General features: G+C 41.0%; 2 protein-coding genes across 6 annotated transcripts; one reads left to right on the top strand and one right to left on the bottom strand.

Moving 5' to 3' along the window:
- Window positions 1–23: 23 nt before the first annotated feature.
- On the bottom strand, window positions 24–16,156 carry LOC133522434 (coiled-coil domain-containing protein 40). Of its 3 annotated transcripts, XM_061857780.1 has the most exons (22): window positions 16,029–16,156; window positions 13,215–13,606; window positions 12,782–12,897; window positions 12,023–12,161; window positions 11,069–11,155; window positions 10,528–10,660; window positions 9,675–9,832; window positions 9,006–9,119; window positions 8,630–8,760; window positions 8,321–8,463; window positions 7,984–8,084; window positions 7,378–7,560; window positions 7,130–7,297; window positions 6,734–6,811; window positions 6,254–6,422; window positions 5,435–5,643; window positions 4,957–5,076; window positions 4,570–4,665; window positions 3,899–4,102; window positions 2,834–2,992; window positions 2,101–2,243; window positions 24–859 (listed from the first exon to the last, which is right to left on the bottom strand). In XM_061857780.1, the coding sequence occupies exons 2-22, from the start codon at window positions 13,245–13,247 to the stop codon at window positions 679–681; spliced, it is 2,865 nt and encodes a 954-aa protein (XP_061713764.1). In that variant the 5' UTR covers window positions 13,248–13,606; window positions 16,029–16,156; the 3' UTR covers window positions 24–678. The 3 variants fall into 3 exon arrangements, with proteins under 3 accessions (XP_061713764.1, XP_061713767.1, XP_061713766.1); XM_061857783.1 differs by lacking the exon at window positions 16,029–16,156 and having other exon boundaries at window positions 13,427–13,774; XM_061857782.1 differs by lacking the exon at window positions 16,029–16,156 and having other exon boundaries at window positions 13,215–13,773.
- A 62-nt stretch (window positions 16,157–16,218) lies between these two features.
- LOC133522435 (intraflagellar transport protein 56) lies at window positions 16,219–27,270 on the top strand. Of its 3 annotated transcripts, none has more exons than XM_061857784.1 (13): window positions 16,219–16,321; window positions 17,337–17,459; window positions 18,514–18,697; window positions 19,100–19,155; window positions 19,490–19,665; window positions 21,014–21,076; window positions 22,343–22,489; window positions 23,093–23,216; window positions 23,621–23,800; window positions 24,200–24,397; window positions 24,699–24,854; window positions 25,519–25,625; window positions 27,052–27,270. In XM_061857784.1, the coding sequence occupies exons 1-13, from the start codon at window positions 16,319–16,321 to the stop codon at window positions 27,251–27,253; spliced, it is 1,719 nt and encodes a 572-aa protein (XP_061713768.1). In that variant the 5' UTR covers window positions 16,219–16,318; the 3' UTR covers window positions 27,254–27,270. The 3 variants fall into 3 exon arrangements, with proteins under 3 accessions (XP_061713768.1, XP_061713770.1, XP_061713769.1); XM_061857785.1 differs by having other exon boundaries at window positions 16,245–16,321; window positions 17,348–17,459; XM_061857786.1 differs by lacking the exon at window positions 21,014–21,076 and having other exon boundaries at window positions 16,221–16,321.
- Window positions 27,271–27,850: the final 580 nt, after the last annotated feature.

Genomic DNA, 27,850 nt, shown 5'->3' with positions numbered 1-27,850 from the left:
TTTAAATAAATAAAAACTCCACATTCCAAAATACCACAATATTTATTTAAATACATCAAAAACACTAAGTACTCGCACAAATAGTTTGACCAAGCTAAGTTGGCAGCGCTTTTGAAAGCCTCTGCAAGTGTTATTTAAACGTAATCATTTCATAGAAGCTTGACGTTTAAAAATAACACTTGCAAAATCGCTGCCATCAAAATTGCTGCCAACTTAGCTTGGTCCAACTCAACTATTCTACGTTTTCTACACATCAAAATTAAATGTATCATAAGTATTGAGCATAAAAAATCACAAGTTGTAATGCCTAGATTGAAAACATTGAGACGGCCGGCTGCTGATTCATGACTCATTGGCTATTTTCCATTACAAACAATACTATTGGTTGATTTCCACATGTCTCATCTCATCTCTGCTTATCTCCACGTAAGCGAAAATGCCTTATTTTGTGTGATATTAACCTTTTCAACGCTTTTCCACACGTGTCAAGAAATGCCATGGACGCCAAATAGTTTACTGGTGAAGAGCGAATATGAAGCTTAACTGACAGTAGGAAAGTTGCTTTGACAACGTCCGCCATAGCCTTTTTAATGGTCATTGGCGTCGCGGGCACGACAGACGATGACCGTTTTTGTGGTCTTTGGCGTTGAAAAGGTCCCTACGTCATATAATTAGTAGTTAAGGGCACAGTGGTTTCTCAGCGACATCGCTGGATTCCAGCTCGCTAGTGATACAGTCCCCGGCCTCGTCGCAAAGTTGAGGCATATCGCACGGCTCGAAGATGTTCAGCGTGTTGGAGATGATCTCCAGCCTCTCTTCTAGGTGCGGGTATTCGCGGCCGAGCTTGGCTACTATGAACCTGAAAATATAATATTCATATGACATTATAAAATGATCTCTATATTCAAAAAGAAAGACAAGAGAAAATGATCTTTTTGTTTCAAGAAATATTTTTAATCAACTCGAAACCAGTTTTTTATTTGAAGCTCGGTTAATCAATAATATTCAGCCATAAAATACAAGGTTTCCCCGTGAGAATTGCGAGAGATTTTTTTCTCTTTTTTTGAACACTCCTGTACATAAAACGTAATTTTTATTGATAAATACATAGCCTAAAATTAACTAAAAACTTTTTTATTTTATTTGGGGGTAGCCTCTCGAATACATTTTTTTAATTTTTCGATGTCAATCAATAGGTATGTCCAGAGTCCAGACTAGACTTCAAAGTGGCAATACCGCAGTCAAAAATGTGTTTTGTACCGACTTATGGCGAAGGAATGATTTCGAAAAACATTTAGTTATCTCTGAAACTAGGCCTAATCCAGAAAATTTTATATGGCATGTTAGTTTCTAAATATTGCCAGGAATGCTTAGTTAAAATGTCTCGCAATGCTCACGGGCATGGGCACCTTGTATAGTAAGAAAATGAGCCTAATGCAGATCCTTTGAGAACGCCTGTGTTTCGCTAGTATTGGAGTATACTGTGTTGTGTGTGTGTTAGTCTACACTCTAATAATGACTATAGTATCTACCTATGCGCCAATGAGAATCAGAATATTTGCCCATTGGTCTACAATGTAACCTCTGACCATGCCTTGGACCGAAGTTTCTATTGAAAATTTTCATATTAGACTCCCTCAAAGGCCTTTGCTCTACTCTTTGTTCTACATTCAGCGTCAAATACTTTGTAGCAACCAAAGTAGCCAAATATTTAGTTCGGTGCACCATAAATTTAGTATGGTGTACCAATTTTTTTTTTAAATAAATATTCTAGGACATTATTACACAAATTGACTAAGTCCCACAGTAAGCTCAATAAGGCTTGTGTTGAGGGTACTTAGGTTAGACAACGATATATATTATATGTAAATATTTATAAATAATTAAATACATAGAAAACACCCATGACTCAGGAACAAATATCCATGCTCATCACACGAATAAATGCCCTTACCAGGATTTGAACCCGGGACCATCAGCTTCATAGGCAGGGTCACTGCCCACTAGGCCAGACCGGTCGTCAAATATGTCAAAGGTCGTATTTGGCCACTTTGACTGCTACAAAGTATTTGACGCTGACTGTACAAGGTCTAGACTTACCTGATGCGTTCATTAAGCGCAGTAGCCTGCTTATACTCAGTTAGTACGGTGGCTTTAGGTTTCTTGACTCGCAGCGACTGTCTTTTAACTGCCGTCCCCAACTCGGCGCCGAGTCGCTGAGCGCGTACCACTCGCTCCAGGAGCTATGGATGAATATTGTCCAATTAATAAGATATGATTAAGCTCTGGTGATATGAGAGAGACAAACCAGGCACTTTTAATTTGCCTTATCATTCGTGAGTACTTGTAACTGCAGTTTGAAACTATTTATTAGAAATTTGCTTCAACCTCCAATCACGTCTGCTTCTACTTTCTAGTAGTACTGACCCACTACTACTGATTGTCCCGCTCTGCCTGACGGCAGTCGCGCAACAACGAGGCAACTTGCTCCTTGAGCTGCGCGTTGAGAACGCTGTTCTCCATAACCAACATTCAATTATGGTCATATGGCCGCCCGTATCTTTGCGGGGACCATATGCCCACAAGAACAATCACTTAATCAAAAACAGATTTTTAAAACGAGCATCTCTATTCATCAAAGATAGAGATGCCAAATCTGAAACCGTAAAACCATAAATATTTTTCGCCAATGTCACCGCGGGCACAGGGTCGCCCGTATCAATAGCGAGGGCCCTGTGTCTACAACAGACACGGACAAACCTTGGAAAAAAAAAAAACGCTGTTCTCCGTCTCTCTCTACAGCCTGCCATCTCTTTCTACATCTAGAACTGACCCACTGCTTGTCCCGCTCTGCCTCACGGCAGTCGCGCAGCAACGCGGCAACTTGCTCCTCAAGCTGCGCGTTGAGAGCGCTGGTTTCTTTTGTCTCTTTCTCCAACCTCGCTTGTTCTTGTTGAAGACTCTTCATTTTTGCATTTGCCTCTGCGAGATCCTGCAAGTTTGAATAAGGTTAGATAGGGTAAAATTAACACTGGGGCAAGCGAAACACTTGAAGGAAACCTCATACTGTTTCGTTTCTCATGTCCAGAGGAAAATAAATGTTTATTTTTCACCACATGGCCTTACAAAAAAGGAGGTTTTACCGAGGGTAAACAGTATGTGGTTCTTCAAAAAAGGAGTGTACAGGTTTTTAAAGGGTCGGCAACGCGCATGTAACACCTCTGGAGTTGCAGGCGTCCATAGGCTACGGTGACTGCTTACCATCAGGCGAGCCGTATGCTTGTTTGCCACCGACGTGGTATAAAAACAAAAAAATGGAACTATAGTTCTTTAAATTTTGGTGGACGACCGGTTTGGCCTAGTGGGTAGTGACCCTGCCTACGAAGCTGATGGTCCCGGGTTCAAATCCTGGTAAGGGCATTTATTCGTGTGATGAGCATGGATATTTGTTCCTGAGTCATGGATGTTTTCTATGTATTTAAGTATTTATAAATATTTATATATTATACATATATATCGTTGTCTAAGTACTTCAACACAAGCCTTATTGAGCTTACTGTGGGACTTAGTCAATTTGTGTAAGAATGTCCTATAATATTTATTTATTTATTTATTTCAATACTTAATTGTAACATTGGAATTGGATTGTAACTGGAACTGCCAGGGGAGTAGGGAGAGACAGGGTAGGTACTCGATAGATCCTCCTTCTCGTGTCGTGTTCCTCATTTCTGAGGGTCGTAGCCTCCACGAAGTATTTTGTGGGCCACCTTCCACTTGTTGCGGTCTTCGGCACTGTGTGATGCATCGTTGACCCTTGATTACATAAGACACAAGGAGGAATAAAGTATTCTTAAACACGTTGTAGTCTCTCTCTCTCTCTCTCTCTCTGTGTTCAAACCTTGGTGACTCGTTGCACATCAGCTCTCGCCAGCCTCAGTTTATGATGGTATTGAGTCTGTGAGGTGGTCCCATGGGCACCATGGGCAGCTTCTAGTGCTGCCTGAGAGCGGCTCTTGTCCATAGCGGTCCCTCGACGGGTAACCATCAGCGCCAGGTCTTCGGAGAGCTTCTCGGCAGTGCGGCGAAGCTGTTCGCGACGGACCTGTGCAATTACAGATATACAAGATATAGATTGTTTGAGACTGGCTAGTATTTTGACACTTAGCTGTGTCACAGTCAACGACAAGTTAATATATTTGCCAATCTTTTATTCGCCGTTTGCTAAATGTTTTGTATAGAATGTTTCATATCATATTAAAGCACCGCCCGCAATCCCTCTGCTTTGCCTAAAGATTGACTGGTAGAGAATGCCTCATGGCATTAAGTCCGCCTTTTATACTATAAGATTTTCTTTTGTGCAATAAAGATTAAATAAATAAATAAATAAAGTAACTATGCTGGTTCAGTAATCTAAAGGAGGATCTTAGCCTCCGACAAAGAAGCCGCTCTCCTCTATTCTAAGCCACTTCATGCGAGTTGATATTTCCAAGAACGATTGAATTGTTCATGGAATCATTCCAGAATCTAGAATTAGAGAATTCAAGTATTTGTATAGAACATAGTTCTTACTTCCATCCTGTGAATCTCGATCCTCATTTGACCGATTTCTCCGGCCGCGGACTTGGCGTTTTGCATGTTTTTCTTCAGTTCAACAGCCATAATACCCTGTCAATACAACATATTTTAAGTAGCAAATTCCATGGAATCAAGGCCAATCCAAAGCAAAAAAATTTACGCATGAAAACATTTGTTGTAGTGTCTGGAATTGATGCAGTACGTAAGTAGATATTTTTTATTATGTACCTAGGTACTACTTGTTCCTGATCCCCTGCATTGTTTATAATAAATGCTTAGATAGGTTAGAGCATCTAAATGTCTTACTCTGGCACTGTAGGTAAGAGAACTGGATATACGAAGATTAAAAAAAGCCTGCAAAAGGAGGAAATAAGAAGTGACCTTCCGCTGCCAAATGAGCGCTTCCCTCTGCATGCGGTCGAGGCTCTGCGCGAGGTTCATCTTCTCCTTGTCCATGGTTTCTATGGACTCCTCCAAGTCGAACACTTCCGCTTCCGCATCCTGCGAGAAAGTCATGTTTTGATTAATTCATTATCCATTAACGTGGGCTGGAATCTAAACGACCGCGCATTGTGCAGTTTCAGAGGAATTTTCTTCCACAAATGCTCTGGCTGTACTATAGGATAAGTACTTTAAAAAAGAGTAGAGTAGAAAAACATATTCATTTTTAAAGGTTGTTATAAGGGATTGTAGAAAACGTTACAGAGGTTGTTGCACGTGTGGTGGTTCGTATGCTTGTTTGTCACATGTCAGATTCTCAGAAATACTCTCGACGATCTACGTAGCTAGATCACCCGCGTACCTTGAGCTTGCCAATCGTTGCAGAATTAGTTTGGACTGCCTCCATCTATGGACGTACCTTGAGTTTGGCCTGGTATTCGACAGCCAACGAAGCGTGTTCCCTCTTCAACGCTTCCCCTCTCTCTCCAGCGTCCTTCCTCGCTCGCTCCAACACGTCTAGTTTCCCGCGCAGCTCACGCAGCGAGCGATCTACACTGGCGCGCTCCGAGGCCACGGTCTCGATGTCCGCTTGGATCCGCATGCATTTTTGGTCGCAGATTTGAATTTCTGAAAACAAAAAAGAAACTATTTTTAACCAAACTCGACTTACTGGCCGGCAAGTGAATGGCGGTCAAATATTCATACGTGAAATTATCGTGAATACGAAACAGGAGTGGATTCGCGAATGGATTCTTGAATGTATATTTGGGAAGCTTTCCGAAAGCTCGATTTTCACGACCTTTGACGTTCGTCAAACCACCGAAACAACTTGAAAAAACACGAATATCATGAAAAATGCGCATAACCATTCGCAAATGAAGACCTATACGAGGTCTTCACATTGGATGCAAATTCGCACGTCCAAGGTCGCAAATTGTGGGCATCTTTCCCTATCACAATAAATTACGCCTCTATTGGAGTAAAAGAGAAAGATCCCCACAATTTGCGAATTTGGGTTTTCCTGGTAGGCCCTCCGGTGTGCTTGCTGCTATATACGTGCATAGTGCTGTCATGCTAATACACTGGAGTGACGTGCGAAACCGCATCAGTTGTGATAACCACGTATAAGTAAGTACCTACGCGTGGGTGCACGTATCTGCACGAATGACCAGAATATGATTCTAAACTAAAGGTTTTCTTTTTGTATGTATGAATGGATTTGGCTTCTGGTACTTACGCTTGTTGATGAGGTTGACGTCGGCCACCACCTTCTGGTGCTGCTGGGACAACTTCACCACGTTGCTCTGCAGCCGCAGCCACTCGTGCTGCATGCCTTCTGTGCGCTCGCGCAGTGCCTTGATCTGAGTCTCCAGCTCGTCTATACGACGCTCTTGAGGGGATTTACTCTGCATCCGGAGAAAATAATTTGTACCGTATTATCTGCACTCAAGAGCAATGAAAGTAGGTCTGTGGAACAAGTCTAAGATAAATAAATAATAATTGTTAATTTACTTAATTTTATTAAGATTCAAAAAATAGTGAATATGAGTCAGTCTTGACAGGAATATATTTTGTTGGCTTGGCGGCCGGCATTCGCAGGCGGTAGTAAGCCAACATAAAAGGTTCGCCACAGGTCGCCATTTTCGAAAAAAAAAATCATTTAAGCAATAAGCCTCTAGATCTTGGGCATTCTAAATCAGCAATCCAGAATACTTACGTCAAATATCTCCTTCAAAACAAAGTATTTCTTCGTGACAATGTCGAGTTCTCTCTGTTTTCTTGTGAGGTCCATTGTCTGTGAGGAGAAGAAAATCAACATATTTTAGAAGTCATTAAACAAGTTCCAGAAAATTTTGAAAAGTTTGGATTGGATTAATTCTTGGAAATATCTGAAAAATTTGTAAAAGAGACGTGTAAGAGGGAGTACGAATGTAAAAAGTTCCCGAATGGTTTACATGAGGATGTTTTTACAATTTATGAAACTATCAGTAGGAAACTATCGGAATATCATTTTTTTGTATAAGCCTGGTTACAGCCACTGCAATTTCCATGACTGGATCTACGTGTGAGTGTTTGCCTAAAGAATACGTGAAAGACTATAGCCAGTGGTCACCTTTTTGTCATACTTTTCCTCCAGCTGATCGATCTCCCTCTCCCGCTCGCGAACCTTCTCCTCCACTTCTTCTAGCACCTTCTTGTTGCGCGCGGTCAGGCTGCGGTACACCTCGATGTCCAGCATCACCTTGGCGTGGGCGTTTTCCATACCTACTAGACCTATTTCCTGGAATATGACAAATGTAAGGTTCTATAGACATTGTAACAAAAAGCGATGAAATGCGATAATGTTCCTTGTAGAGGTACCTGTTTCCTGGCCATCTCCCTCATCTTCTTGATGCCGTTGGCCATGGATTCTACGGCCTTGTCGTTGAGCAAACAATCCTGTATGTTCTGCAGGATCTCCGTCTCCAGTTTAAGTCTCATCTCCGCCTTGTGGTCGTAGTCCTTCTCTGTAGACGACAGGATATTTTGCATTGTTTTGTTTTCCTGAAACCAAATGTTAAATTGCTGGGTCAGTTGTATGAACCGAAAAGCGCTAGTCTATCTAGGTCATCTGCGTCGATTTTGCAGCGATAAAGTTTGGAAATGTGGAAAGAGCGGAAGGTCTGTTAGTTTGTCTAGGCGATGCAGAGTTACCTTAGATTGACTGTAGTAGCCTAGCGGTTATCTAAGAATGTATTTGTAAGTATGTATTAGATATGTATATACGATTAGATTGCCCAATGCCCACAAACCACTGCACTTTATAAAGTCTCCCGCCGCGTTCGCATAAACTCAAAAACTACTGAACGGATTTTCATGTGGTTTTCACCTATCAATAGAGTGATTCTTGAGGAAGGTTTAGGTGTATATATTATTAACCCGTGCGAAGCCGGGGTGGGTGGCTAGTATTTAATATAACGTAATAACCATTTTGATAAGCTCCTGGTCCCTTTCGGTCATCTCAATGGATTCGGTGAGTTCTTGTATCTGCGTCTCCAAAGCCAGGCGCTTTGCTTCCTCCCCGTCCACTATAAAGTAACAACATTATGAAAAATGTATGCTGCCTTAGTAAGTAGTTTGACTTTAAACATTACTTAAAATTTACCATATCCAGTATCCAGGGGGCCGTCAACCTCTTCGAAGTTCCGTTCGTTTATTTACCTCTCTGTTGCTCTTGCATATTCGTGTGCAAGATAAGCAAATAGACGAAGGAATGAACGAAGGGATTCGCGGTTATTTATGGCCAAGTATGGCCAGTACCCACCCAGCTTGTTAGCAGCGCCGATGTCGTACAGCAGCTTGTCTTTGTTCATAGCCAGCTCAGCACTCTTGTTCATCTCCTCCATCGCGGCTTTCTTCGTGATTTCAAGATTGTTCACGAGTGTCCGGTAATTCTCCCTCAGGGTGCTGAAAGTGAAACGGACGTCATTTCAATTTTCAACACGAAAACACGCCCCAATCCATTTCAATCTATTTTAGAATATAAACCTACCTCTATGGACTTTGAACGGGAGGTGTTAACCCTAGTTGTGCCCTAGGCGATTTTTTTCCATCTTACTTTATCTTAACTCACTTGTAATCATCCCGCACAGAGTCGAACACCTTGTCCCGCTGCGAGATGTTGACGAGCACGGAGTTCCAGAGGCTCACTAGACGCCTTTTGTCTAGTTCCAGGTCTTCCAGCTCCGTCGAGTATGCAGTCACCTGGAAGTTACTGAATTGTTCGAAAAACACAAGCCTTTTAGCCTAAGTGGGAACAGTGAGGAAAATCGCATTTTACTGTTTTCGGTGTTAATGTGAAAAGTAGGAGTCACACGGGACCAAAGTTATTTGCATATCGCACCTCTTGAATCACACGTTTGTTCGAAACTGTAAAGCACTGAATAAAATTTATCCTGCGCTATTGCTGCTAGAAAAAAGTCTAAAAATGTGGCCAAATGAAAACGTACCCTATCGTTAACCTTCTCCATCTCGTTGTTCTTGATCTCGAATTGCTTTTTGAACATATCCAGCTTGGACTCCAGCTTCCACACCTCGTTGCTTAGCCCGTAGATCACCATATCCTATAAAAATGCACTGTCATTATCCATACTGATATTATAGCTGTGTATCTAATAATATATGTGATAGACAACGCTCAGCCGTTGAATGTAGAACCTTTAAACATTATATACTAATACGTTCTTCAAATACTCGTATTGCAAAGCTCCAAAATATTTTTTGCAATACAACTGATCAGGGAGTGAAAATGGGAATAAAGATTTTTCGCTAACGAAGTCGCCGGCAGAAGATATTGCCAATTGCCATATAGAAAGCGTAAGCTTTGGAGTTGAGTGTATGCTCGAGTCTGTGCGGAAAGAGAAGAGTCTTGGAATGTATGGAGCCCAATACATTTCACAACTCTTCTCTTCCCGAACAGACTCTATATGCTACTTTATTTTTGAAATTCATCCTGGCTCGCTCGCATTCGGAGTCAATCTGGAAGAAATTATACTGTATACCTACTGCGCCGAATCCGCTACAAATAAAGAGGGAGGAGCGCTGTCGTTTGTCGTCGGCCATCGCCTTCTTCTCTCTCCTTCTAAGTCACAGCAGTTGATCGTGTCTCTCTAACTCACCAGCTGTCTCTTCTCGTCGGCCATCGCTTTCTTTTCAGCTTTCATCTTGTCAGACACACGTAGGTTGACTGTGAGTTCTGACTCTGTCTCCTCACGCCACGCTTCCAGCTGTTGGCAGAGCGATGTTAGCGCCTCCATTTCTTCGATCGCTTCACGTTCTTATTAAAAAAACCACATTAATGAGAAATGTGTTACGTATTAGGTAACTCGGGAGGTAAAGGGTCGCAGACATGTTTTTAGCCACTGCCAATTTTGCACAGATATAGCTTCAAAACTGATAAAATTATACTTAGAAAGATCTCAGAAACTTCTAAGAAAATGTCATGAGGACAGAAATTGGATTTTCTAAAATGAAAACTTTTTTATTCCTTGTGAAGATATCCAGAAGCTTACAAGAACTTTTACAGCCATTTGGAAACTTCCGCATTTTGTACATGAAATCCATTGAAAGAAAGAAAGTAAAGAAAGAAGAAACAAAACGACTTCATATTTAATACTCGTTTTAAATACAAAGTCATTTTTCTTTTAATTTTTCGCATCACGATCGTCATTTACGACATATTTCGCTACGCAATAGTTTTAATTGTATTATATTTAACTGTCTAAGTCCCATACGGAGGTTTAGTTAGTGCAATCTACCTATACTACTATGTATATAGAAACTCGGAAAGGTTTCCACGGAAGACCAGCGTCGAGATCCTTAGGTGGTATCTTGACATTAAGCTGAGTGGAGACCTTTTCAGTGACGCTTAATAATAAATTGATTCTGTCGTCTCATGTATTACCTAAACTTAAGCGTTTTCTGAATAAATTTCTTCTATTCTATTCTATTCTATACTATACTATATAGTACCTGCGATCATGTTCTGTTCCAGCTTCTCCTTAGCTTGCTTGTAGTTCTCGGCGGACTCCTGCGCACGCTTCTCGGCTGCGATCCGAAGCTCCGTGTTCTTGGCGAGAGTAGCCTCGTACTCTTCTATCAGGGCCTATATAGAATGAATAAATACTTGACAAAATGGCGCCTTGCCCACTATGAAACTATATTTAATTAATAAGTAGTGAAACTATAATTATCGAATTAAAGTAATAATTAAGGTCCTAAAAATATTTGGTTATTTTCCGTCTGACGTTTTGAAAATAGAATCGTGACGGAAACAGGACACTGAACTATATCCAACGATGACTAGTATGTATATAGTGATAGAGTCAGACCAAGATAAGTTAGCAGCGAATTTGATGGCCCAGATAGTGCAAGTGTTAGTTTAAACGTCAAACATCTATCAAATTATAATGTTTACTTAACACTTGTACAGGCTAGGCTATCAAAATCGCTGCACACTTGGCTTGGTCTGATTCTAGTGTGCTAAGTTTGAAATAAGCGACTAAAAGCTTACCCTTTGAGCATTAGTGTCGTGGTCACTTCTGTAGATGTTCTCCAAGTCGTTGTCATACGCCAACTTGCTCAGGCGGAGCTTATCTTTCTGCAAATAAGCTTATTTGTGACTTCGATTTCATAAGTCACCTCAGTTCTATAATAGACAGCTTTTCAGTCGAGTATCATAGTCTCTCAGCAAACTTCGTTACCTAAAGTAAGGTGCAAGATTAAAAAGCTTGATTATATCACTATTGTATACAATACTTTTCCTATGAGTCATCTAAAATAAAACTTTAATACCTAAATATGAAATAAAAATTGGTAAGCATCTTAGTAGACAAAATGTAGTACAAAAGACATAAACGCGCGTTGAATAAATATGCTCATGAAATAGTTGCTCATTTATGTCTTTTCTATGGGAGCGCGGCGGCACGTGATTGGTAATTGTTTTTTTTTATAGTTGACTACTGCGTATCGAAATGGATACTACAGGTAGTTGATTTGGGAACCCATACATGAAAAGTACGCAATTATAGTTTAGTATACGAAATCTTAATTCAACCATTACAGTCGACGAGTAGAAAAACTAGTTTTTCAGCCCGATTCGAAGAATGAGATACGATAACGATAAGGTCTGCTTTAGATATCATTTGTATGTCGTATAATTGACAGAAACAGCTCGATGCGGGCAACCAATGTCACTTTGACGTTAGAAATATCGTAGATAGATCTTATTGGGATCACAGCGGAATCGAAATAAACGTCATCTTTGAGATGTCGTTTGGGTTGATATTTTAAAGATCTTTCCAAGATCTTAAACGTGTCTTAATCATTCTTCGAATCGGGCCGTTTGTCACTTTCCCATAATACAACATGGGATTATTGCGGCAAACTATCGGGGAAGCCCAAATAAAGGATACCTCATAACTCATACACAGTGGCAAATTGGTTCTAATCATGACCATACACGTACCAGCTCTAGTATCTCCTCGGCCGCGATGGCGTTCTCCTTCTCGAGGAACTGCTTGAGCGAGGCCTGGAACTTCTGCATGAGGGGGTGCGTGGACTCCAGCACAGCTGGCATGGCGCCCACATCGCGGTTCCTGCGCCATCTGTTGATATCAATAGAAGTTACATGAGATGCACATGTCAATGTCCGAAGTAGGTAATCAATCACATGGTTTCACTTTGGCAAATAATTACCTACACGTTGAAGTGTACCGTGTAGACTTAGTTAATAATTCTCACCAACCTTTGGTCACTGGATCGAAAATTGTCATAAGCAATTTACAAGAAGAAGGGAAATCGCACCAAAACATTTTCATGTAAAATGTTTGGACGAATCCATAACCATAAGGCACTCACTGTCAAAAAGTTATCAGATCTCATGTAGAGCGAAGCTCCTAACTCTACAAGCCCCAACTTTATAAACTCTACACCTTAGTCAAAATATGTGGCTTGACCGTTTCGCTACCATCGCATGGGCGTAACGTGAAAAATGTTCATTGTTCATTACTTTTCTGTTATACCAATGGTTCTCGTAGTAACGAAACGGCCAAGCCACATAATTTGACTAAAGTAAAGTTGGGGCTTGTAGAGTTAGAAGCTTGGCTCAACATGAGATGTGATAACTTTATTAACAGTGCGAGCGTTTTGGTTATGGTTTCGTCTCGGCAAAATTTTACATGAAAATGTTTTTGGTGGGATACAGCTGGTCTACAAATGCACTTACTCATCCACCGCCTCTCTGCCCGCCTTCCTGCAGTGGCATTGCTCCGGAGGGCAGCTGCAGCACTTGCACAAGCCGTCCTCGAACTGCGGCGTCACGCACTCGCATCCCTCGGGCTCCTGTGCCACGATAAAGAATTACCGTCACGTATTTGTATTCCGAGTAGAATCCTGCTAGAATTATCGTCACCCACCTTTTTTATTCATAATATCTGGGTGCGTAAAACGGGAAACTTGAATAATTATGGTCGAATTATACAGATCTACCTAGCCCCAAACTAGGCAAAGCTTGTACTATTGGGTACTAGGCGACGATACACACAAAGTCTAAGTAAAGCATTCGATAGCTAATTAATTAATCAGGCCCGTATAACATAGAAAACATGAGATGAGATATGGTGTGGTGTTTCCTCGTTGGTCTGATGGTTAAAGCTTACATGTGGATAAATGAGGGTCTCATGTTTGTACATGAGACAGTGCTCCTCATGGATCACTATGTTGCACTCATCCCTGGGGCACACGCAGTGCGGGGACAGCAGAGGTGGCGTAGATTTATTGTCTTCAGTGCAACCGCATATAGAGTAAAGATATCCGACTAAATTGAGACAAGGTGTGGTGTTTTCTTGCTGGTCAGATGGTGAAAACTTACATGTGGATAAATGAGGGTCTCATGTTTGTACATGAGACAGTGCTCCTCATGGATGACGATGTCCCGCTCATCTCTGGGACACATGCAGTGCGGGGACAGCAGTGGTGGCGTAGATTTATTGTCTTCAGTGCAACCGCAGTGAGGTGTAGACGGTCGGCTTGTGGACTGAGACATAGTGATCTGTGAAGTTATGTAAAACATTTTATTTTATTTTAAATATCCCGAAGGCATGGAGTAATCAGTAAAAAATAAACAATAATAGTTATTATTCTAACTCCTCAAATACCTACTGGAATAACCTTAAAACTCGTACTTAATATCTTAAAGTAAGACCAAGATAAGTTGGCAGCTATTTTGATGCTGCCTGTGCAAGTGTCAAGTAAAAGTCATAATTTCATAGAAGTTAATTGCTGTGCCCTTACAGGGTCTGTATTCATTTTTTTTTTTTTTCGGAAAACCAACAGCTTAAGTAAACTAAAACTAAGTTAACATAAATATGTATCAGGGAAGCCAATTACAGGTTTCCACAGACATGATACAAAGGTAGTCATATTACAGGTTAGCACAAAATTAAAGACTTTACAAACGCCAAAACATGCTATGAGAAAAGAAAGAAGTAATTTGTTTCTTATTTAAATCAATAAATTAAAATTAAACCTATGCTAATCTTCTGCAGGCATTGTAATATATGAGCAATAAAGATGTTATGAGTTATGAGTTATGAAGTTTGACGTTTATAATAACACTTGCACTGTATGTGCTGCCAAAATTGCTGCCAACGTATCTTGATTTGACTCTAGTGCATCGTTCGTGTGCTTTAGTAATAGCAAAACTAAGTAAAATTTCGATTTACCGCGTGTGTAGACATTATCTCGCGCGTGAGGTAGACAATATATCTAGTCTAGAAAAAGACGGGTAGCCTACTTCGCGCTCGAAATACTGCCGCGGCGGTCCTGTGCTAAGCCTATTACTGGTCTAGCGTACCAAGGAAAATACCTAAGCATTATTATTATTTTATTATTTAAGCCTTTTATTTCCAATAGAAAAATATACATACATGCACGAATAAATTATAAAAGCATTTAAAAGTATTTACGTTTTTCCTTAATTCTCTTAATCTAATTAAATTATATTATTTTGAAATTATTGGTTTTTTTTTTATATAAATAATATTGAATATTGAGAAATAATAATTTATAACAATTTAAGTTCTATTGGATGTCCATTTATGGACATAGGCCTCCTCCATACTATGCCATATTTCCCGATCGGTGGCGGCACGGGTCCACGTGACGCCGGCCACGGCCTGGATGTCGTCTCTCCAGCGGCGTCTCGGGCGGCCGGGGGGCGGCGGCTGTCTCTAGGGTACCAGTGTAATATTCTTTCGCTCCATCTTCCGTCCTTAATCCTAGCTGTATGCCCAGCCCATCGCCATTTTAATTGACATGCCTTACATTGACATACCTAAGCATTACAACTGGCTAACTCCAACAAAGTCATACATGATAGTCATACAATGACGACCGGTTCAGCCTAGTGGGTAGTGACCCTGCCTACGAAGCTGATGGTCCCGGGTTCAAATCCTGGTAAGGGTATTTATTCGTCTGATAAGCATGGATATTTGTTCCTGAGTCATGGGTGTTTTCTATGTAGGTATTTAAGTATTTATACATATTTATATATTATATATATCGTTGTCTCAGTACCCTCAACATAAGCTGACCTTACTGTACTTATTGAGCTTACTGTGGGACTTAGTCAATTTATGTAATAATGTCCTATGATATTTATTATATTTATATTTATTTATAGATGGGTACCAGGGCACTCCGACATTAACGGAAACCAAGAAGTAGATGAATTGGCCAGAAAGGGCGCAGACACGCCCCTGGTCGGCCCAGAACCGTTCTGTGGAATCACACAAAACGGCATGCATATTCTTTGGTGAGCGACTTAGAAAAAATGAGAGCAATCGATTGGTGGAAGTTCGTCAAAGGACAAAAACACTCGAAAGCTCTAACCAAAGGGTTCAAACACAAAACCTACGCGGTGACTAGAATAACTCACTAGAGACTATAAGTTGAACAAACACAATTTCAAATTGGAAAGAAATAAGATGCGACATGTAGGTTCTGCCAGGAGTCAGAGGAGACTGCAATGCACATCCTCTGTTCCTGTGGACCAATAATATCAAAAAGAAATACTTAGGATGGCATGTATTGCAATCCTATGCGTTACAGGATATAATAGCCCAAAGAATCTGGAACTTCATGGATTCCACGGACATTAGGGCCGTCTCAATAGATGCTTGGTCAACGTGGCACTCAAAGAAAGGCCCGCATCATCCCAATAATAATATGCATTACACTAGATCAGACACATAAAATTGATATAAAAATACAAACCTTGCTACATCTTAAGGCTGTCTGGTAGATATGCCTTATGGCCTAAGTATGCCGTTTGTACTTTTAGGTTTTATTTTAACCAAATATAGGTTAATTAAATAAACATAATATCAATGTTATCCCTTTAGATATAACCTGTATAATGTACCTAAATACCTATTAAATATTTAAGTTTACCTACACTAAAATGTACTTACCTACAGTTAAGTATATTAACACAAATTTTCCAAATTAAGTTCTACAGTAAATAACTCACGCAAAGAAATAATCAACAATTTTATCAAAATATTTTTTCAATAACTTCTCAATATGCGTTTCCAAGCAACTGTTTTCGTTCAAATTGAATAAACTTTTCGCGCGATGCGTTGCCATGGCAACGTGGTGGCAACTTATGTCAACAAATGTCTGTCAGGGGTGAAACTTTAGAGTTGAAACGCAGTATTTATATTTACATGTAAAACAGTGTTACAGTGAAATATCGTGAAAAATGGTAAGTCTTGTATCTTTAGTACCTACCCAATACCTATACTAATTACACTTCAATTGATTTAGGGACATACAGGTGAATAATTGAAGGTTCATTCTGTGGAACCTGTTTGTGGGAGTGGAAGTTGCGAAAGGTTTGATCCCACTATTTATTTCTTTTTAGGGTTCCGTACCTCAAAAGGAAAAAACGGAACCGTCCGCGTCCGTCCGTCTGTCTGTCTGTCGAGACCCTTTATCTTGGGAACGCGTGGAGGTATCGAGTTGAAATTAAAACCATATATCTACGGTCCCTAAAAGCTGTGAAAACCGTATATACCCGTACACTCTCAAGGGAATCAAAATTTATAGGGTACTTCCCGTTGACCTACAACTATAAAATATGGCAAGTAATATCTTTTTATACTACAAATACAGGGAAATATCTATAACTATAAATTTGTAAAAAAAAGATAAAATAGAAAATAAGTTAAATTAGTACGGAACCCTCGTTAGTGGAGTCCGACGTCCAACTCGCATTTCTTTCTTAACTGCTCGTTGTTTTGACTGCGTAGAGAAATGATTTCCCCCGGAATCCTATCTTCATCTTCATACCAAATTTCATCTAAATCGTTTCAGCGGCTTATTGTAATATTTGTAGGAATTACTTACATTACCTACCTAGTGATTCTGGAGAATTTGTATTTTTCCGTACGATCTATCTTACATTAAATGACTTACACTAAGAAAAAATATTTTTTCTAGTTTTTTAGGGTGGCTACGGACAAAGGGTAAAACGGGACCCTATTACTAAGACTTCGCTGTCCCTCGCTCCGTCTGTCACCAGGCTGTATCTCATGAACCGTGATAGACAGTTGAAATTTTCACAGATGATGTATTTCTGTTGCCGCTATAACAACAAATACTAAAAAGTATGGAACCCTCGATGGGCGAGTCGCACTTGTCCGGTTTTTTTTTTACGACATCGCGAACAAAGCCTAAAAAAAACACGAAAGGTCGATTTGCACTAATAATTCCATCAGATCTTGTCAAGATCGAAGCCTGCAATGGACAGCCGCGCCAGCAGCAGCTCCGCCAAGCATGTGCCGCAACTAGAGGACTTCGTCTTGAAGCGGGACTATGTTGGAGCTCTCACGATGCTTGAGGTAAATCTTCAAGCATCAAGCCTGCTTGACAGGCTAGAAGCGATTGGCGAGCGCAGTTATGTGATTGAAGGCGCTTGGCAAAAGCTTGTCAATCACGTAGGTACGTTTCCTACGTCGTCAGGTATACGTCCTTGACAAGGACTCACTTAAGCAACGACTGGACATAGGTACCGTGTCAGCGGTAGCTCAGCCAAGCATGTGCCGCAACTAGAGGACTTCGTCTCGATGCGGGACTATGTTGGATCTGTCAGGATGTTTTAGGTAAGTAAAGGCCAGGCCATTGCTGCGCAGCGCATCTTTTCGAAACTTCAGAGGTATCACATATACTGCGCTAACCCTTTTGAAACCAGACCGCATGACTTGTGTTATCACGCGCGTCTCCATACTTGAACTTACGCTTAATATATCGAGTCGCGTGGAACAACACAAGTCATGCTAAGCGGTCAGCAGCGAGGCGTACCGCAAACGTCGGAAAAAAAATATTCTTTATCGGCTTCACTCCAATATGTGTGAGGGATAGAGAGGTATAATATGTATAATGTATAATATGTATAATGAAACTTCGGTTTCGGTGCCCACGGTAAGCCCTCTGTGCACACTTTTTTTTAAGAGTTCCATACTTGTAGCTCATCAAGGAAACCTCGGTTGCAAAGCCGGTGCGTTTGCATCAAATATATTTTTCTAAAACCTTACAGTTACCTAGTTACAGCATTGGATAGTTTTCAGAACTCTATATGTAGCCTGTTATCGTTTAGGTATCTACATACCTAACGACTTACATACATACATATAATCATGCCTATTTCCTGGAGGAGTAGGCAGAGACCATGAAATTCCACTTACTACGATCCTGAAATACCTCATTAATTCGCTTCCTTCACTTTTATAACATTCCTCATACACGCTCGCCAGCTTAGAGTCCTCTTGACCTGGCCTTTCTTCAGGATTTTCCTGATTTGATCATAGAAAATTCGCCGAGGTCTACACCTTCCAGCTCGCTCTTCTACTTCTCCCTTATATTACTGCCTACTTAACATTAATAGATAAATTGCAGTTCCTCAAGCACGAAGGCAACACGGACGTTTGGCCTGACGTCTGGGCGGCGTGGTGCTACTTCCATCTCGGAGAATACCGGCGCGCTCTTGACGCGTATAAGCGCGTGTTAGCGCGGAATCCGCTGGATCCGCTAATAGCTGACACTGGGCGTATGGATCTCGCTGTCTGCTACTTCTACCTGGGTTAGTGTACAATTACTTGACGCTTTGACTACTGGGGTACTAGGCTTCGAGCAACACCGGCTTCCGACACGCCGGAAGGGAGGGGCCCAAGCAATATCTTACCATACAAATCGTTCTGCCATTTTTTGCAGGGGGAAACGTTGTACACAGTCGCACTTCTCACTCACTACATACAAAATGTTTCTACATACAATATTTCCCTTTTACTCCAATTAAGAGTATAATTAAAGTGGCAGGGAAAGAGGCCTGCAACTTTGGTGTTCGCGGCCTACCCTCTGATCCACTTTGCCAAGAGAAAATGTGTTGGACCTAAGACCTTTCCTTGTGGTACTCCAAAAGATGTAGATTGAGTGATTGATTCGAATTTGACTATATGAAATAAAAACACTTTTTTTTGCGTAGGAATGTACAAGGAGTCACAAGAGGCTGTAGAGAAAGCGCCGAATTGCGCACTCAAGGTAAAGGATTTATATATCTAACATTTTATCAATACACGAGTGATTAAAGTCGGCTCGTAAGAACAACGGGGACGGAATTGACATGTTGTATTTATACCTGGAAAAAATAAATTATTTCTCTTACTTTATCATTCTTCAGTGACTGAAGTTACAAAACAAATTCTGAAACTGAAGTTCAGTCTTTGTAACTACACGAGAAATTTTCGACTATTCTTATTTGGTAAAATATAATCACCCATACCTATTGCGAATTTTATAACAAAGTTATACGTTCTTATACTCGTAACATAATGCTTCGATCGTTATCGTGTTCATAAAACTATTTACTCCCCAGACCCGTCTCCAATTCCACCTGGCGCACAAACTCGGCGACGAGGAGACACTGATGAGTGCGCACGCGGCGCTCCGCGACGTGCCCGAGGACCAGCTCAGCCTGGCCTCTGTGCACTATCTGCGCGCGCATTACCAGGAGGCCATCGATGTTTACAAGAAACTTCTGCTAGAAAAGAGGTACGTAGCGTGAGCTTTAAATGGATACCTTGAAAAATAATGCGACTTTTAAGTGCTCTTAAGCCAGTAGCCCTCGGGTTCCTGTCTGAACGGAATAAAAGGATCAGAGAGAGAAGAACTGCTTGAAAAAAGATGGTTCTAGAAGCCAAAAGCCAGTCACCAAAACCAGTTAAACCTGGCCTCTGAGCACTTTCCGGAGGCCATCGATGATTACAAGAAATTTCTGCTCGAAAAAATATATATGCTTGATTCAGACTCCAATCATCAGCTCATATAACCCGAAGACCAACTCAGCATGCACTAACAGGAGGCCTTCGTAGTTTATAAAAAACGATTTCTAAATGTAAGATTCCGTCGCCAAATGGCAAAAACAGTAGCCTTACAGTTACATTTTAAATTGACTGTTAAAACGTAGCAAAGTGAAGATACTAATCGTTATTTGAAAGTACGAAGGTTACATTATGACATCATAGTCGTAGAGGGCATTGCATTGACATTGCATGCCCTGTATTAGCATATATTTAATAGCCGTCTAATATGATCTAGTTCACCCACGGATTTAGGATAATGCGCTAACGTTTTCAGATATTTGTGAACGCCTTGGCCGCTCCGATATATCTGATGGTGACTGTACTATATCATCATCATCCTGTCCTGACCGGTTTCGGTCTCGGCGAGTTAGTTGGTGCTGGCTAGTGAGAGCGACGATCGTGAGCTCTCAGGTGGCTGACGTAGCCCATTTTTGTAGTAAATGTGCGGTCACACTCACCGCAGGTCAGCACCCCTCCGACAAATTTGTAGTTTATGACCGCAGGTGGTCGGGCCTTTAACTCGTCACGCTTCGCGTCGAGTTCCACTCGCCTCTGGGCGGCTACCGGGAAAATCGAAATTCGTCAATTGTGGGCAGTTTTCTCTGTCACTCTAATTACGTTTTAGTGAGAGTAAAAGAGAAAGATCCCTGCAATTTGCGAATTTCGGTTTTCGCGGTAGGCCCCCTGATCTTCAGTTTCGTCCGTTTTCGAACTATCGGGGAACATCCCTTCATCGAAATCTTGAATGTGGTTAAAAACGAAATGATGCACGCATTTAATTAGGTAGAACATCTTTCAGGTCTCCATGTTACGGTACCTGGGTGCCTAGCCAAGGTGACAATCGCATGCGCTACGTTAACGAAGCGCTTTGTGTCTCTCTATCACTCTTCCGTATTAGTGCGACCGTGATAGTTGCATTTGGTTCGCTACGGAGCGTGAACGATTGGAATGTTGGCTACGCACCCTTGAGTACCTTCATCCTGTAGCCTAGTGCCTCGTCTAATAGCTGAAGTAATAAATGACTATAAAATTCACAGATATTATAAATACCAAAACGATGACGAGACAGACTGGATTAAACTGTTGCCATATGAATCAGGGTAACTTTTCTTTAATCATTAAATACATTTAATATTATACAATTACATCATAAATACATCAAACCAAACCATCAAATTTAATCATTAATACATTTATCTTTTTTTTTTTTTTTTAAATTGTGTAATTAGTAATTGTTATAATATCGTCCTGTAATCTAGTATTAAGTTTCTTATGTTTTTTTTTACTTGTGTTTTGATTTTAGCACACTTGAAAGTTTATTTTAATAAATATATATAATATAAACGAGTATATATAAGAAATACTTCTTAGATTTGAATGCATTTTAGATTTGGTAGATAAGTTGATGACAAATAAAATATATGGCAAGGCATTGATTATATTTTATTTAGTTTAGTGGGTATTCTACGGATGCAAAAAGTCCCTCTATTGTCACATTCGGCTCTTTCCCCCTAATTGCTCGCAGAATGCATCTAAGTTATTCCGCCATTTTCGATCAGCCTCTGCCTCACAGAGATTTCAGCAATCTTATAAGGAAAGGGGACGGCCGTTTCTCCATACAAACGTAGTCTCCATTTTCCACTCTGGATTTTGACATTATGGAAAATATTTCTACATCATTTGTTGTACCTATATTACTACGTTTGAATTTTTTCGATTTTTTTATTATTGTACAAATTAGGAGGGAATTTCAGATTTCATAAAAAAAATTTAATGCTCGTAACTCTTATAGGAAACGTGCGTGCGTGCGTGCGTGTAGGAGGTAGCACAGGAGCCGTCAGATTTTTGGCGCGAGGCGTAGGTAAATGTGATGTTTATTGTTCCGATGTAGCCCACACGATGGCAGAACCTACTATGCACAAGAAAACACGTGACGTGTAAATGTCCCTATATCAATAAAACAATCGAAAAAATCAGACGTAGGGGTAGGGGCGTAGCTGTGGTTTATGGTTGTATGAAAACCACACCTTTTATGTTTTTTTTTTTTAATTTGTATGAAATGGTGATTTCGCGCGCCTCGTCCTCTTTTGTCTTAACGTTTGCCAATATATTATTAAATTAAATTAAATTAAAAATTATTTATTCAATCAAGAGTAAAGAGTAATTTACAGATAACATAGAGTAATTTACAGATAACATATGTATTCATCAACATATTATTTCGTAAAGTAAGGTAGTTTGTAAACATTCGATTTTATATTTACATTTAAATGATTAGGTATGTATGTTTGAGACATTAACAAAAATAATAAATAATATGGTTGCGTAATTCCTTGTAGATGTAAACTATTGCATTGATCTTCTAGGACGTACATGGCCCTGAATGTGTACGTGGCTCTTTGCTACTACAAGCTGGACTACTACGACGTCTCACAGGAGGTGCTGGGGGTGTACCTGGCGCAGCATCCCACGTCCACCATCGCAGGAAACCTGAAGGCCTGCAACCTCTTCAGGTGATCCTACTAGGGTATTTATTGGTCTTGAACGTGTACGTAGCCCTGTGCTACAAGCAGGGCTACTACGACGTCTCACAGGAGGTGCTGGGGGTGTACCTGGCGCAGCATCCCACGTCCACTATCGCAGGCAACCTGAAGGCCTGCAACCTCTTCAGGTGACCCTGCTAGGAGTGCTAGTAGAATTAACGTTACGAATTCGAAAGGTGACGCCCAACATGCAACCAAAATATCCTCTGTAATTTTTTCAGGTTAGATTGCGCCAGCAAAGAGGATCGAAATTAACTTTTAATTTTAAAATTTTCAAGGTTATTTTGATAGGCCACGCAGTGCAAGTTTTATTTATACGTCATAATTTTATAGAAGTTTGACGTTTAAAATAACACTTGCACTGCGTGTGCTATCTGTAAATGAATGTGGGTTGAAACGACTGAAATTTTGACACCTTACACTGACAACTTCCTCTACATTTCTGGGTCGGTAAGTAACGACGACGGTAGACAGCGTTAATGTTTACTTGTTGGTCCAGCAATGTACGGTGAATTATGCATGTCAGTCGAGAATTGTCAGCTTGGTGAGTTAATTTCCGGTGGACCATTTCAGACTGTACAACGGGAAGGCAGCGGAGAACGAGTTGAAGCAGATCGCATCAGAGCAGCACACCTTCGGCCAGGACCTAGTGAAGCACAACCTTGTCGTGTTCCGGAACGGAGAAGGAGCATTGAAGGTATGAACTCTGTTAGAGTCATTACCTGAAAGACTACCCTCAATTCAACAATGTACAATATTTTGTATTTTTCCCCAATCGGAATCATTACGACAATCCAGCGCCAAGGCGAGGCGGCTTATAGAGTCGCGATCTATTATTTTTGAGTTGAATACGAATATATAGTTAATCTCATGCAGATCTTAAAATAGACGCAGTCAGAGGTTAACTAAAGACTCAAGATCAATTTATAAATTGTTGGTATTGGGTACGAGTAGGTAAGAATGCGGAGGGGTTTAACAAGAAAGGCAAAAGGAATAAGTGGTTGGATTATATCAAAGAATGACAGGGATTGATGAGATGACGATGACGGGCGACAGAATATAGAAAAGAATAAGCTGATAATGTCTGGTTTTGATTTCCAGGTGTTGCCTGAGCTAGTGGACGTGGTCCCCGAAGCGCGCCTCAACCTGGCCGGCTACCGTCTCCGCGCCCGCGACGCGCTGGAGGCGCGCGCCTTGCTGGAGCCCTTACAGCCCACGTCGCCCCTGCACTACATCTTGCGCGCCGTCGTGGCCGTGCGGCTGTACAATGACACCGGGGACGTGAGTATCCGGCCGGTTACGCGAGTATCACACTGATGCGTTGGTATTGGTATTCATTCAATCAAAAGTAAACTTAATGCTGTACAGTTTTAAGGCGTGCAATTTTCAAACCGAAGGTCGCGGAACCCGACTCATACAGATAAGATTTTCGAAATGTATGTAGATCCGAAATATCATTTGATGTTCTCCTGTTTGTTCGGTGAAAGAAAACATCGCGAAGAAAATGGACTTATCCCAATGAGGTCTCCCCTCTGGGTTGGAAGGTTAGTCAGAGACGTCAGTTGTTTTTGTAAAACCCATACGCTTTTTTTATTTTGTTGGCCTGTGCCAGTTTTTGGTGGTTTTCGAGTCCAGTCTCCCTAAGTTATAATGACATAAATGTTTTTGTATTCCATTCAGGAGGAGCAGATGAAACTGGCCCAACAAAGCTACCACCTGGTGGGCAGCTCGGCGTCGGAGTGCGACACCATCCCCGGGCGGCAGTGCATGGCCTCCTCCTACTTCCTGGCGGCGCACTTCGAGGAGGTGCTGGTCTACCTCAACTCCATCAAGAGCTTCTTCGTCAATGATGACACCTTTAACTTTAACTATGCTCAGGTTAGTTTTTTGTTGTCGAGATTTGTACATGCCTCGAAGAAGAGTCATTCTTTCTTTTCCTGTGAGTTTTGTGGGAACAAGACCCTCTGTTATCTCAGTCTAGATCGCGAACCAGTAGAAATGTATCCTGTGGAAGCTCGAAGTCTACTAACCAGCAAACCAGGTGGGATATATGCGGAAACATCCCCAATCAACCTTTGGGAAAAGCAGATAACTCGTAGACGTTGCAACCCTATCAACTATCCTCTGGTGCTTCTGATAATTGTGTTACATTTAACAGTAATGGATCATTTGTTAATAGGCGAAGGTGGCAACGGGATTCTACCGGGAGGCCGAGGAGTGTCTCCTAGCCATCCAGGACGACGCCATGCGAAGCTCTTTCACGTACCTGGCGTGCTTGTGCCGCTGCCATATCATGAATAAGGACTCTCATCTTGCCTGGGACATCTGTGCTAAGGTGATATAACACGCAGGGACTCATGTCACGAGAGAAGACGCGATATAGTCACGTTGAATCTTTAGTGAGTTTTTCTTTTGCATGCGAATAGATATTCGGATAATTAGAGAAAGGGGCACTTCTTCTTCCTCGCGTTGTCCCGGCATTTTGCCACGGCTCATAGGAGCCTGGGGTCCGCTTGACAACTAATCCCAAGATGTGGCGTAGGCACTAGTTTTTACGAAAGCGACTACCATCTGACCTTCCAACCCAGAGGATAAACTAGGCCTTGTTGGGATTAGTCCGGTTTCCTCACGATGTTTTCCTTCACCGAAAAGCGACTGGTAAATATCAAATGATATTTCGTACATAAATTCCGAAAAACTCATTGGTACGAGCCGGGGTTTGAACCCGCGACCTCCGGATTGCAAGTCGCACGCTCTTACCGCTAGGCCACCAGCGCTTTTTTTAGAAATAATAATTTAGCGCTTTAATTAGAGAAAGGGGCACTATGGTCTAGAAATATCTGACAGAACAACTTCTGAAACAGACATTGTAGAACGTGTCATTGACGAAGACGCGTGCCTTGACTAGTATAAAAGGCTAGATTTGACAAATCTGCGGGTCATCGTGCATGTACTATCTAGCTATGTAAACCTGAAATCCATCCACCTTCGTGTGACAGGCGGCGGGCACTCCGGACAGCTTCGCCCTACTGCAGCTGGTGGCCAACGACAGCTACAGAATGGGGCAGTTCCTGGTCGCTGCCAAGGCCTTCCACATGCTTGACAAGTACGCCATCCTCTTATTCCTTCCTTTGTCTATAAACACGATTTTTAACCTTTCGTATTGTGATCAACGTGGATCCGTGCAGTAAGTATTGAATTCTGATTAGTTATTAACTAGAGTTTTATCGCGTTCCGGTGTATGAAGGGATATTTGACTACAAAATCAATCAACATGTACGTAGCAGTAGTGTATTTGTATTTATATTTTTTGTTTTGTATTTGTAGTGTTTATCAGTTACTAACTATCCTGACTCCCCCGCAGGAGTTAAATACTCGACACGCTGGGTTTTCATATTATTCAGGGTGCCTGCTTGTTCTAGTTCAGTCACTTAATTTACGTTATGAGAGTTACTCGTTTGAAATTCTTTAAAATTTGGGGGTACCTTAATTTTGTCTTTATGGTAGTTCTCAGGAGTAATGAAAAGATTAGGGAGGTCGATACTGATTTTTTTTAAAATTTGTTAAGGAGAACTGTTTTATCTTGTTTTAACACGATTTGGACTGACAGTCGTCTCGTTAGACATCTCGCTCGAACTATTGGTGTGTGTGAGAGGTATCTCATCTCATTAGGTATAATGACATCAATAACAAATTGTAAATTCAGAATCGGCCTCAGGATTTATTTCATATGGTGCCTGCAATACGACCACATCTCAAAATTTGTTATTAATTTGAGATAAGGTAGACCTTATTATAAAATATAAAGAATAGTATCCTTTAACCCATTAAACGCCACGCCTATTATATATAAGTTATATAAAGCGCCATCCTACACTTTATTGAGATACACGAAGTTTAATTAAACTGTAATGCAAGGGCGTCCGTTTTTAGGGTTCCGTAGCCAAATGGCAAAAAACGGAACCCTTATAGATTCGTCATGTCCGTCTGTCTGTCCGATTAATGCACAGCCACTTTTTTCCGAAACTATAAGAGCTATACTGTTCAAACTTGGTAAGTAGATGTATTATATGAACCGCATTAAGATTTTTACACAAAAATAGAAAAAAAAAGTTTTGGGGGTTCCCCATACTTAGAACTGAAACTCAAAAAATCTTTTTTCATCAAACCCATACGTGTGGGGGATAGGTCTTTAAAAATGATATTTAGGTTTCTAATATCATTTTTTTCTAAACTGAACAGTTTGCGCGAGAGACACTTCCAAAGTAAAAAAATGTGTCCCCCCCCCCCCCTGTAACTTCTAAAATAATAGAATAAAAATCTGAAAATTGGTTTGAACGAGATCTAGTAAGTAGTTTTTTTTTAATACGTCATAAATGGTACGGAACCCTTCATGGGCGAGTCCGACTCGCACTTGGCCGCTTTTTATCATTTGTGGTCAAAGGGTTAGCCTTTTATGTCTATTTATCCGTATTGCAGGCACCATACGATTTGCCTATTAATGTTATGATTGCACATTGAACTGGCCTCAGACTGGACGGCGGGCCGGAGATGTGGGAGGGGCTGCGCGGCGCGGTGTGCGGCGCGGCGCAGGCGGCGGCGGGCGCGCGCGCGGGCGCCGCCGCCGAGCTGCGCGACGCGCTGGCGCTGCTGCGCGGGACCAGGGCTCCGCGCGCGGACCACATCCTGCGCCCTATAGCGCGCTGGGCGCAGCAGAATAGGATACCTGTATAATAAATGTTTCTATACAACCTTTTTTTTAATTCATTTATTGATAAGCGTAAAATAATATTTTATACAATCGTGATATAATAAATAGCTTTTCAGGCGAGTTTCATGTTTAGGCAACGAAGCTTGCTGAGTTACCTAAGTAAGGTACAAAATTGAAAAGCTTGATTATATCACTATATACAATACTTTTTCTACGAGTCATCTAAAATAATACCTTTTTGTACATCAAAACCTAACCTAACAGGTCTCATTAAATGTAATTTATCATAACTTACTAATGAAGCATGTGACTTTGCCCAGTGGCCAACTATAATAATTTATTATAATCGAATGGGAGCCCATACATGAAAAGTACGCTATTATAGTTTGGTATACGAAATCTTAATTTAACCATTACAGTCGACGAGTGGAAAAGTACATATAAATATTACAAAACGCATTTAATTTGCCAACAAATTTGTTGGCAAATTAAATGCGTCCATTGTTGGCTGTGGATGCCGATGATAAGCTCGATTTCCAAATGCATCTTTTGATGAAACCTACAGTCAAAGTCAATTGAAGATTTTTTTAAATGAAATATAATTCTTTATTTGCATAAAA

This window comes from Cydia pomonella, chromosome 10 (assembly GCF_033807575.1).
Source record: "Cydia pomonella isolate Wapato2018A chromosome 10, ilCydPomo1, whole genome shotgun sequence".
Taxonomy (NCBI): Eukaryota; Metazoa; Arthropoda; class Insecta; order Lepidoptera; family Tortricidae; genus Cydia; species Cydia pomonella.
This window is presented reverse-complemented; position numbering and strand designations above follow the sequence as displayed.